Consider the following 10,770-nt stretch of genomic DNA (forward strand, 5'->3'; position numbering starts at 1 on the left):
AACGCCGGACTCAGCCGCTCCTCCACACCCTCCCACAATGCACTAGGAGGCCAGGGCGCAGCGTCGGAGGCGGGTGGTCAGAAGGCTGGGTCTAAAGTGGTTTACGTCTTCACTACAGAGATGGCCAACAAGTAAGAGAGAACGCAGGGAAACCATGTTAATGGTCCTAATTGCCCATGATGTGTTAGTGATTGAGCTGTAGTAATTGTAGTTGCAGTTTGTGACGTGTTCCATCCGCAAACTCAGTGTTCCACACACCAGGTTATTCTGAGCTTGGTTTGGATAGACCACACACACCTGAGAAAGGAGTGGAGTTATCAAATCCAGAAATCTGGCTCTCCTCCTAACATGTGAAAGCCTGCAGTTATGCCTTGTTTTCAGTGTGCTTGCCTGAAAGTGTGTTCTTGTTTCAGTTGTCTCCGATTTCCACTGTCCTCTGAACGGAAAGGGAGATGAAATCGGAAGATGTGTGTGAAACTGTTTGTTTAGTCTGTCGACCTCGGCATTTCCTTCATGCCCTCTGCTAACACTGCCCTCATTCTGCTGCCACAGACACAGACACAAATGTGACTGTCTGGTCTCTGTTCCTCAGGGCTGCTGATGCTGTTCTAACAGGCCACTCAGAAAACATCATCAACTTCCACATGAGAACCATCTCCAACAACAAGGACAAGATCCCCCTCCCACCCCTGGTAATAACACACACACACACACTGCCATGATGCGATGACTAGACATGTAACTTGGCATACAGTCAGCTTTGATAAATACTTGATTTACAAACACTCATTTACTCAAACCTCATTTCTTATCCTGCTGCCTTTATCGCTTTTAGAACGATCAGGCAAGACCCCTCCGAGGAGACCCCAAGCCCTCCCAGCAGTCCTCATCTCATTCCTCAGACAAGAACCACCAGACAGGGTCTAAACCTGGCCCGACTGATCAAGCGCCACCCCAGCCCCCTCCCCAGGGGGTAAAGCCTGGTTCACTCACCCAGGATGGGGCCTCCTCAGCAGACATGGACCCCAAGAACCTTCATGGCAGCAGCCCTGGTAATACCATGGGTCCAGGTGACCAGACCCCTGGGTGCCAGCCCCAGTCTGAGCAGGGTATGCCTCCTCTGAACCCCCCTCAGCCTGGTGAAGGAGGAGGGCTGGGGCCCATAGGGATGGGTCAGCCTGGTCTGACCCCCCAGCAGCAACAGCAGCAACTGGCCCAGGAACTTCTCAACATGGAGGCCAACACCGAGGGCCTGTCCCAGGAACAGCTAGAGCACCGCCAGCGCTCCCTCCAGACCCTGCGAGACATCCAGCGCATGCTCTTCCCAGATGACCGCGATGCCCCACCGCCACCCGGTCCTATTGGGGGACTCCCCCAGTCCCACGACGGCATGCCCGATGGGGGGCCCAGGAGGCCGGAGCAGGGCCCTCTCCAGGCCATGATGGCCCAATCCCAGAGCCTAGGTCCACCAGGGGGTTCGGGAGGGTCCCGACCCCAGGGAACCCCATTTGGCCCCCAACATGGTCACCCCAGAGACATGCCCCCTTTCCCAGATGAGCTGGGCCACATGATGGGTCCTGGAGGGTGTGGGGATGGAGATCACATGACCCCGGAGCAGGTGGCCTGGCTGAAGCTGCAGCAGGAGTTCTACGAGGAGAAGAAGAGGAAACAGGAAATGCATCACCGCCCACTTCCTCCCGACATGATGATGCACCCCCACGGGCCGCGCGGCATGATGCGAGGGCCCCCACCACCCTACCAGATGGGCCCTGGAGAGGTGTGGGTTCCAGGGGGGCCAGGAGGGCCACCAGAGCACTATCACGATCGCATGGCCATGGGCCCCAGAGGGATGCCTCCTCACATGCAGAGAATGCCTGGGTTTCCCCAGGGCATGATGAACCCTGACATGGAGGGACCCCCCAGGCCCGGGATGGGCTGGCCTGAAGACATGCCCCCGAGGATGGGGGACGGCCGGGGGTTCCCAGGAGGGCCAGGGGGTATGTTCGGAGGTCCAGGGGTGCGGGGAGAGCGCTTCCCCAACCCCCAGTCAGTCCAGGAGGCCATGTTTCACCAGGGCATGGGAGGCGACAAGGGACCGGGCCTTCCTCCACAGATGATGATGGAGATGCAGAGGATGATGGGACACCAAAGAGGTGGCATGGAGCCAGGTAACGGGGGCGGGATGATGTTTCCCAGGATGCCCGGCGAGGGCCCCATGAGCCCCTCTTCCAGACTGGTTGTGATGGGGAGCCGGGACATGGGCCCTGAGTTTGGCATGGGCCCCCATGGGAACCCCCAGCTACGAGAGGGGCCTATGAACATGAGCCCAGACGAGATGATGAGAATGAGAGGGCATCCAATGGACAACATGGGGCCCCAGGGAAGGCAGATGCACTTCACAGACCAGCCCCAGCCAGGGGACTTCCCCATGGGACCCGCACGGCCCTTCCCTGGTGGTCCTGGCGGTATGAGGGGCCCTCATGGAGAGCAGGTCTATGCTGGCCCGGAGCACAGGACCACCCCTACGGGGGGCAATGGCCGCCTCAACCACCACCCGCCCTCCGCCGGACCCCCCCACGGCCAGAGGGGACGTAAGCCTGCAGAGCTGATCATCCAGCCAGGAGGGGGCAGCTCACCCAGTATTAACCCCCTCAAGTCCCCTCCTTTGAGGCAGGTGCAGTCCCCCATGATGGGCTCTCCCTCTGGGAACCTCAAGTCCCCCCAGACCCCCTCCCAGCTGGCTGGTATGCTCTCCGGCACTCCGGGACCCAATGGCCCCCCTAACACTGCCAACTCGGCTCCCATGAAGTCTCCTCACTCTATGATGGGGTCTGCTGGTGCCTCCCCTGTAAATATGAGGTCCCCGTCCCTCCCCAACCCTTCTCCAGGGTGGGCCTCTTCCCCAAAACCCCCCATGCCCAGCCCAGGAATCCCTCAGCAGCAAGGGGGTAAAACCCCCCTCAGTATGACCTCACCTAACATGATGGGTAACATGGAGCAAGGTACAGTACTTTTCTGGATTTCTCTTCTTTCTCCCTCCACTGCTCTCTTCTCGCTCTCCTTTCTCTTCTTTCTCCCTCCACTGCTCTCTTCTCGCTCTCCTTTCTCTTCTTTCTCCCTCCACTGCTCTCTTCTCGCTCTCCTTTCTCTTCTTTCTCCCTCCACTGCTCTCTTCTCGCTCTCCTTTCTCTTCTTTCTCCCTCCACTGCTCTCTTCTCGCTCTCCTTTCTCTTCTTTCTCCCTCCACTGCTCTCTTCTCGCTCTCCTTTCCTCTTCTTTCTCCCTCCACTGCTCTCTTCTCGCTCTCACATCTTTCTCTTACCTGATTTGATAAACAACATTACTAATGTTGAGTTCAAGACAGAGATAATATTCATTTTTTAAATTTTTAATACTTACTACCTGATGGAGATGCATGATTGGGTGAAGATGACATCATGTCTTGAATAGAGGGTTGTTTTTGTAACGTCCCTCCTCCTGCAGCACTCTGTCTGTTGTCCAGGCAGTCTAAACAGACCTCTGTTGTATATCTGGGAGTACAGGCTATAATTTGTCTCCATCAGCTTCAAATCAAATCATTTATAAGTCAATAAGTCAATTGAAAGCATCATTCTCATCCATGTAAACACATTTTCCCTAATCAGAAAACATTTTCCCATTTCAGGTAAATTGCTCCCCCTTGTGGCCATGTAACTTCACTGTATCTAAATTAATTAAAGTCATTATTTACAATTGACATGTATTGTATGTCAATCTGAAACGTGTTTGACACATTGTCCCTTCTTTCAAGTAACCAGGGTAAACCAGGGTATTTTTTGCCACTTAATGAATAGGACTCATGTAAAGAGTTTACTTTCATATCTCTCACCTCTCCACAGGTGGTAATGGCCCCCTCTCGGCCCCCCCCTCGTCAGGAGCCCAGTCTGGCTCCATGCCCCTCCAGGGGGGTCCAGGCAGCGCCCCGACCGGCAGCCCTTACTCCCTACCCCCCGAACCTACGCTATCCCAGAACCCCCTCTCCATCATGATGTCACGCATGTCCAAGTTCGCCATGCCCAGCTCCACCCCCCTCTATCATGACGCCATCAAGACCGTGGCGAGCTCAGATGACGACTCGCCCCCTGCGCGCTCCCCGAACCTGCCCTCCATGAACAACAATGGTGAGTGGACGGAGATTAGATGTCATGTTATACCGTATTCAAATATCTTGTAAATAAATAAGTATTTTGAGATTTAATGTATATATTCTGTAACACTTTTTCTTAGAGCTTTGACTTTATGGTTTACCCGACATGATTGAAGAATAATTAAATTATAACATGCGGTCTGTGCACTAATGTCCCTCTCTCTCTCTCTCTCTGTGGCCCTCTGTAGGTATGGGAATGAACCACCACCAAGGTCCTCCTCGCATGATGGGCCCCAGCTCCTCTGGCCCCATGCCTGTCCTCAGTCCCCTGGGTATGACTCCCGTGGGCTCACAGCCTCTCTCCCACGGCATGCCCCAGCAGATTCCCTCCCCAAACCCCCCCAACATGGGCCCTGGCCCGGGCATGATGCCTCATGGCATGATGATGCATCCCAACCCCCAGGACCAAGGCATGGGTAACCCCCAGATGATGCCCCAGGGGCGCATAGGCTACCCCCACAGAGGGCAGGGCTACCCCCTCCCCCAGTCCCCCTCCCAGCAGGGTGCCTACTCCCCCCACAATGGCCCTGTGCCCCAGGGCTTCCCAGGACACCCCATGGGCTTCCAGGGAGAAGGGGGTCCTATGGGGGGTCGGATGGGGAACATGCCTCCTGGAGGTGGAGGCGATGGAGGTAGGCCCAACAACCCTGGAGGACCACAGTTCAACATGCACGGAGAGTTCAGTGATGTAGACCTGCATGAGGTGATGCGAACCGGAGCGTCCGGTATGCCAGAGTTTGACCTGTCCAGGATCATCCCATCAGAAAAGCCCAGCCAGACGCTGTCCTACTTTCCTAGGGGAGGAGGAGATGGCCCCGGCCCAGGGGGGAAACCTCCACACATGCAGGGAATGATGCAGGGGATGATGGGGGAGGGCCCCCCAAGGATGGGCATGCCCATGCAGGGGCTGGGAGGGATGCCCGGGGGGCCGGGAGGCACTATGGGCCCCCAGGATATGCCCATGGGAAACCCTTCCCATAATCCTATGAGGGCACATGGGCCCCCAGGGTTCATGGGTCAGGGCATGATGGGACCTCAGCACCGGATGATGTCACAGGGGGGTCCAGCGGGCATGATGCAGGGAAAGGAGAGGGGGGTACTCTACAACCACCCTGGGCCTGGGGGGTCGCCCAACATGATGATGTCTCTGCAAGGCATGGGCGTCCCCCCCCAGCAGACGACGATGATGATGATGGGGGGGCAGATGAGGCAACGTGGCATGGACATGGACATGGGGTTCAGCCCAGGGCCTGGAATGTTCTAACACACAACTAATAGAACCATGGACCTCGAATGTTGTGAGCTCATATACAGAATTGGATGGAATGTGTCACGGCAGAAAAGAGAGAGATGGATTAAAACATAGAAAGTAAGGAATGACAGACAGAGATTGGTACTCTGGCATGAAACATGTATCGGAGAGGAGTGATGCCGTTAATGGCTTGTGGGGTCTACATAGCCCAGTACTTGTCTTTTGCCACAAGCATTTAATTTGGTCTCTTCAGAAATGTCTGAATGTATGGGATTGTTGTGCTTCAATGTCACAATTAAACTGTTCCTCAAGTGTTTTTTTGTGTTAAATCTCTGACTATAAGGTTTGAGTGTCGAAGAGGAATAAGATAAACCACCTTGGAGGACTGTACCGCTAGCTAGCTGTAAATCAACTTTTTCAAATCACTAAACAAAATCAACAACGGATTTTCCCAGCAAAGGATAAGGAACTTAAAAATGGAATAAAAAGACTTTGTGAAATAAAATCGTATTTTGTGAAGATTAATGGAATTATATCTTCTCTAGTTCCATCGTTTTGACTATTTCTGTCCTGTGTGTGTGTGTGTGTGTGTGGGTACGAGCCTGCGACGGTGTGTGTTTTGTGTTGTAAGTATGTATAGGAATTCTATCAGTGACCTCTAAGCTCTCTTACCCACCTTTTCATTGGGGGAGGGATGCCACTCTAAAGAACAGTACTGTTTACCATTGGTGGGATATTTTCATTTTTGTCTTTTAATTTCCTTTAAATCCATTGTATAACAAACCAAACTATGACCTCATAGAGATAATGGTATTATTAAAAAAGCACAAACATTGATAAACTGTAGTGTCTTCTTTCTCCCATTTCAACTCTTCCCCAGACAGTTTGTACCATTTCTGATTCCTGTTGCTGTTGGGTCTTCTGTTGACTCTGGGATTTCATTCCCACAGCATTAATCTGATAGGAGATTAACTGAGTGGGACCAGACATAACAGGCGAACTAGGGCTCTACTCTTTTCTGGTATATGTCGGCTCAATAGGAAATTGCTTTCAAATTTCAAGCACTCTATAGTGCTGATCTTCGGCGATAGACTGGCTCGATTCAATATGTATCAAGAAAGCCAGAGTTCTTCCTGACCATGCTTCTAACCACCAAATGACACTTACAAACTAAAATGTGTATACATTGTACTATAAATTGGTAAGTCAGAGCCTCCTATCACATTCATTTGTGTATATATATATATATATATATATATATATATATATACACACTTGAAGTCGGAAGTTTACATATACCTTAGCCAAATAAATGTAAACTCCGTTTTACACAATTCCTGGCATTTATTCCAAGTAAAAATTCCCTGTTTTAGGTCAGTTAGGATCACCACTTTATTTCAAGAATGTGAAATGTCAGAATAATAGTAGAGAATGATTTATTTCATCACATTCCCAGTGGGTCAGAAGTTTACATACACTCAATTAGTATTTGGAAGCGTTGCCTTTAAATGGTTTAACTTGGGTGAAATGTTTTGGGTAGCCTTCCACAAGCTTCCCACAATGGGTGAATTTTGGCCCATTAATCATGACAGAGTTGGTGTAACTGAGTCAGGTGTGTAGGCCTCCTTGCTCGCACATGCTTTTTCAGTTCTGCCCACAAATGTTCAATGGGATTGAGGTCATGGCCTCATGATGCCATCTATTTTGTAAAGTGCACCAGTTCCTCCAGCAACAAAGCACCCCCGTGCTTCACGGTTGGGATGGTGTTCTTCAGCTTGCAAGTCTCCCCCTTTTCCCCCCAAACATAACCATGGTCATTATGGCCAAACAGTTCTATGTTTGTTTCATCAGACCAGAAGACATTTCTCCAAAAAGTACGATCTTTGTCCACATGTGCAGTTGCAAACTGTAGTCTGGCTTTTTTTATGGCGGTTTTGGAGCAGTGGCTTCTTCATTGCTGAACAGCCTTTCAGGTTAAGTTGATATAGGACTCGTTTTACTGTGGATATAGATACTGTTGTACCTGTTTCCTCCAGCATCTTCACAAGTTCCTTGCTGTTGTTCTGGGATTGATTTGCACTTTTCGCACAAAAGTACGTTCATCTCTAGGAGACAGAATGCATCTCCTTCCTGAGTGGTATGATGGCTGTGTACTATTGTTTGTACAAATGAACGTGGTACCTTCAGGCGTTTGTAAATTGCTCCCAAGGATGAACCAGACTTGTGAAGGTCTGCAATTTTTTTTCTGAGGTCTTGGCTAATTTCCTTTGATTTTCCCATGATGACAAGCAAAGAGGCACTGAGTTTGAAGGTAGGCCTTGAAATACATCCACAGGTACACCTCCAATTGGCTCAAATTATGTCAATTAGCCTATCAGAAGCCTCTAAAGCCATGACATCGTTTTCTGGAATTTTCCAAGCTGTTTAAAGGCACAGTCAACTTAGTGTATGTGAACTTCTGACCCACTGGAATTGTGATGCAGTGAATTGTAAGTGAAATAATCTGTCTAAACAATTATTGGAAAAAGTACTTGTGTCATGCACACAGTAGATGTCCTAACGGACTTGCCAAATCAAAGTTTTTTAACAAGGAATTGAGTTTTAATGACTTCAACCTGTGTAGATAAATTCCCGACTTTAACTGTATACAGTGTCAGTCACGTCTTTGGTCATGTTCACATTGGTCCCTACTCCCCCCACAAAAGCACCCTAATTATTGGCTGACAGTAGAGCCTACTGCAATGCAACCAAAGACGGTTGAGAAATTATGTTCCACTCAGGCCGTTTACCAATGGAAAAAATGGGCATTTCCGGTCTGCTTAATAGTGGGGTGGCTCTCCAATAGGCACTAATGCATTAGCAGCTGGGTCTGGTCATATTAGTTGACTGTATAGATGGGTTGCTTGTTAAAGAAGGATTTTTAAGCCTTGAGACAATTGAGAAATGGACTATATGTGTGCCATTCAGAGGGTGAATGGGCAAGACAAGAAATGTAAATGCCTTTGAACAAGGTATGGTAGAAGGTGCCAGGCGCTAAGGTTTATGTCAAAGAACTGCAGCGCTGCTGTGTTTTTCACGCTCAATAGTTTCCCGTGTGTATTCAGAATGGTCTACCACCCAAAGGACATCTAGCCAACCTGAAACAACTGTGGGAAGCATTGGAGTAAAAATGGGCCAGTATCCCTGTGGAACACTTTAGACACCTTGTAGAGTCCATTAGGAAGTTGTTCCTAATATTTGGTATACTCAGTATATATACCTGTTTAAATAGTTCCCCTTGGATCTACACATGTGCTTTGAGTTGCATGGCTCTAGTTGAAGTGCAAAGAAGCCCCTTGTGCACATCCTCATGACAACAAGCACCTTCATATGATCAGACAAAATCCCATTTCCATGTGTTTCCATTACTAATAGAAATCTCTCCCCCAAAGGGATGTCTGTATTTGTTTTTCATTTTCCTCCCATCTCCTGTATTCAGAGAGTGACCTTTCACTGGCATGCAGGGATATGAAACCAAAACAAGGGAGGGCTTTTCACTCCAAATGGATGTGAGATCAGAGACCGTTGTAGACCTACAGCACATAATGGCTTAGAAGGTCTTGGTATCCAACGGGGATAGACAAACAGTGACAAAGCATTGGAACATGTAACTGAAATGAAGCCACAATGTACACTGCTAGCTTGCCTACAACAAGGCTTGTTTTGTTGGATAGGCTTGTAGTAATAAACACTGACCTTGCCTTTCTGTAAGCCTTTTATTCATCAGGGGCTGAGGGTGAGATATCATCTTAATGAACAGTGTGAAAAGGAACAACTGTAAAATGGTGGCAAACAGAACAGATCCAGAATGCAATTCAGCAATTAATCGTTGCTCCAATCCATTGAGCCTGACACAATGTGAAGCCCCCGCTCGAGCTACAGCGGGGGAAAGAGCAGTAATGATGCACACACACACACACATGCATGCACAGTCCCTTACACACACAAAAAGGATCCTACATTCATATTCACCATAGGGAAGGTGGTCCTCTCCCTACCTCGTAAAGGGTGAGGGACCAGAGGTAGAGGAGCAGGACAAATGGGCAGAAGTCATCTCATTCCCCTTCATCATTGTTTACACAGTACCTGAACCAAACACTTATCATCCATGGACAAAAATTGGTAAAACTTTTTTTGGGTGGTGCGTCTGTGTATATGCTACAGACTATCTACAGACTGCAACAGACTATCTACATCAGTAATATTTTAACTAACTGCTGTATCTCCTAGCCCTGACCTTAGCCCTAACCTTAACCCTTATCCTAGCCCTAAACTGAACCCTAAGCCTAACAGTAACCTTAGCAAGCAGTTGCTTATCAACAGATAGTTTGTTGATAGTATGACCATGTACAGATGGACTATCCAGACAATAAAAATAAAAGGGCACCCAGAAATGTTAAACAAACATGCCTGTTTGTTTTTATGCCCTTGAGAAATGTAGAAACAGAGAGAGCGTGTGTGTGTGTGTGTTTGTGTGCGCAAGAGGGAGAGAGAGAAAAGAGAAAGGTAGGGGACAGAAAATGCATTCCTCTCTACCTTGTAGCCCTACCCAGTATCAAGGGCTTGGCTTGACAATCTCAGAATTAAATTAAACTTTTTGGTGTTTTGTAACAGATGTCTCTTTCCATTCATCAAAAGACAGATGTACAGATTGGATTGATTTATTGGTTTTATTTGTCAGAAGAAAATAAAATCCATGTATACACTCAGAACATTATTATTATTTTATTTTTTAATGTCCTGGATTGCACAATGAAGTTGGGGACTTAATTCCATTGTGGTCCCTATTTTCTGACATAAATAGATATACAATTACATAGATACATACAGACAGATTCCAGAGATATAGACAAAAAAAGGCTTAACTTCCAGATGAGCATGAGGGGGGAGTTTGAGTCCAATTCTTCCAAGCTTGTTTTGGCTGGTCTGTAGTTTATTCTTTAGATGTTTGTGGCTGCTGGTGATCCATGACGAGCAGGCATAATCAAAGTGACACTGGCCTAGCACACTGCCAGAGTCTTCATGTCTCTGGCTACTGTGTTCTTAGGGACCTTCAATGCTGCAGAAACTTTGGGGCACCCGTCCCCAGATCTGTGCCTCGACACAGTCCTGTATCGGAGCTCTACGGACAATTCCTTCAACCTCATGGCGTGGTTCTTTCTCTGACATGCACTGTCAACTGTGGGACCTTATATAGACAGGTGTGGGCCTTTCCAATATGTCCAATCAATTGAATTTACCACAGGTGGACTCCAATCAAGTGTTAGAAACATCTCAAGGATGATCAATGGAA

The 10,770-nt window shown here is 48.7% G+C and overlaps 1 protein-coding gene across 3 annotated transcripts in view; it reads left to right on the forward strand.

Moving 5' to 3' along the window:
* Nucleotides 1–6,279, forward strand: part of LOC115115208 (B-cell CLL/lymphoma 9 protein-like) — a 50,480-nt gene extending 44,201 nt beyond the window's left edge. For all 3 annotated transcript variants that reach the window (XM_065014716.1, XM_065014731.1, XM_065014722.1), the window contains 5 exons: nt 1–131; nt 593–692; nt 836–3,002; nt 3,879–4,160; nt 4,375–6,279. The exon at nt 1–131 is cut by the window's left edge and continues 53 nt beyond it. In XM_065014716.1, the coding sequence (XP_064870788.1) occupies nt 1–131; nt 593–692; nt 836–3,002; nt 3,879–4,160; nt 4,375–5,450 (3,756 nt within the window). In that variant the 3' untranslated portion in view covers nt 5,451–6,279. The remainder of the gene's footprint in view (nt 132–592; nt 693–835; nt 3,003–3,878; nt 4,161–4,374) is intronic.
* The last annotated feature ends 4,491 nt before the right edge of the window (nt 6,280–10,770 follow it).

This window comes from Oncorhynchus nerka, linkage group LG3, assembly GCF_034236695.1.
Source record: "Oncorhynchus nerka isolate Pitt River linkage group LG3, Oner_Uvic_2.0, whole genome shotgun sequence".
In the NCBI taxonomy this organism is placed as follows: Eukaryota; Metazoa; Chordata; class Actinopteri; order Salmoniformes; family Salmonidae; genus Oncorhynchus; species Oncorhynchus nerka.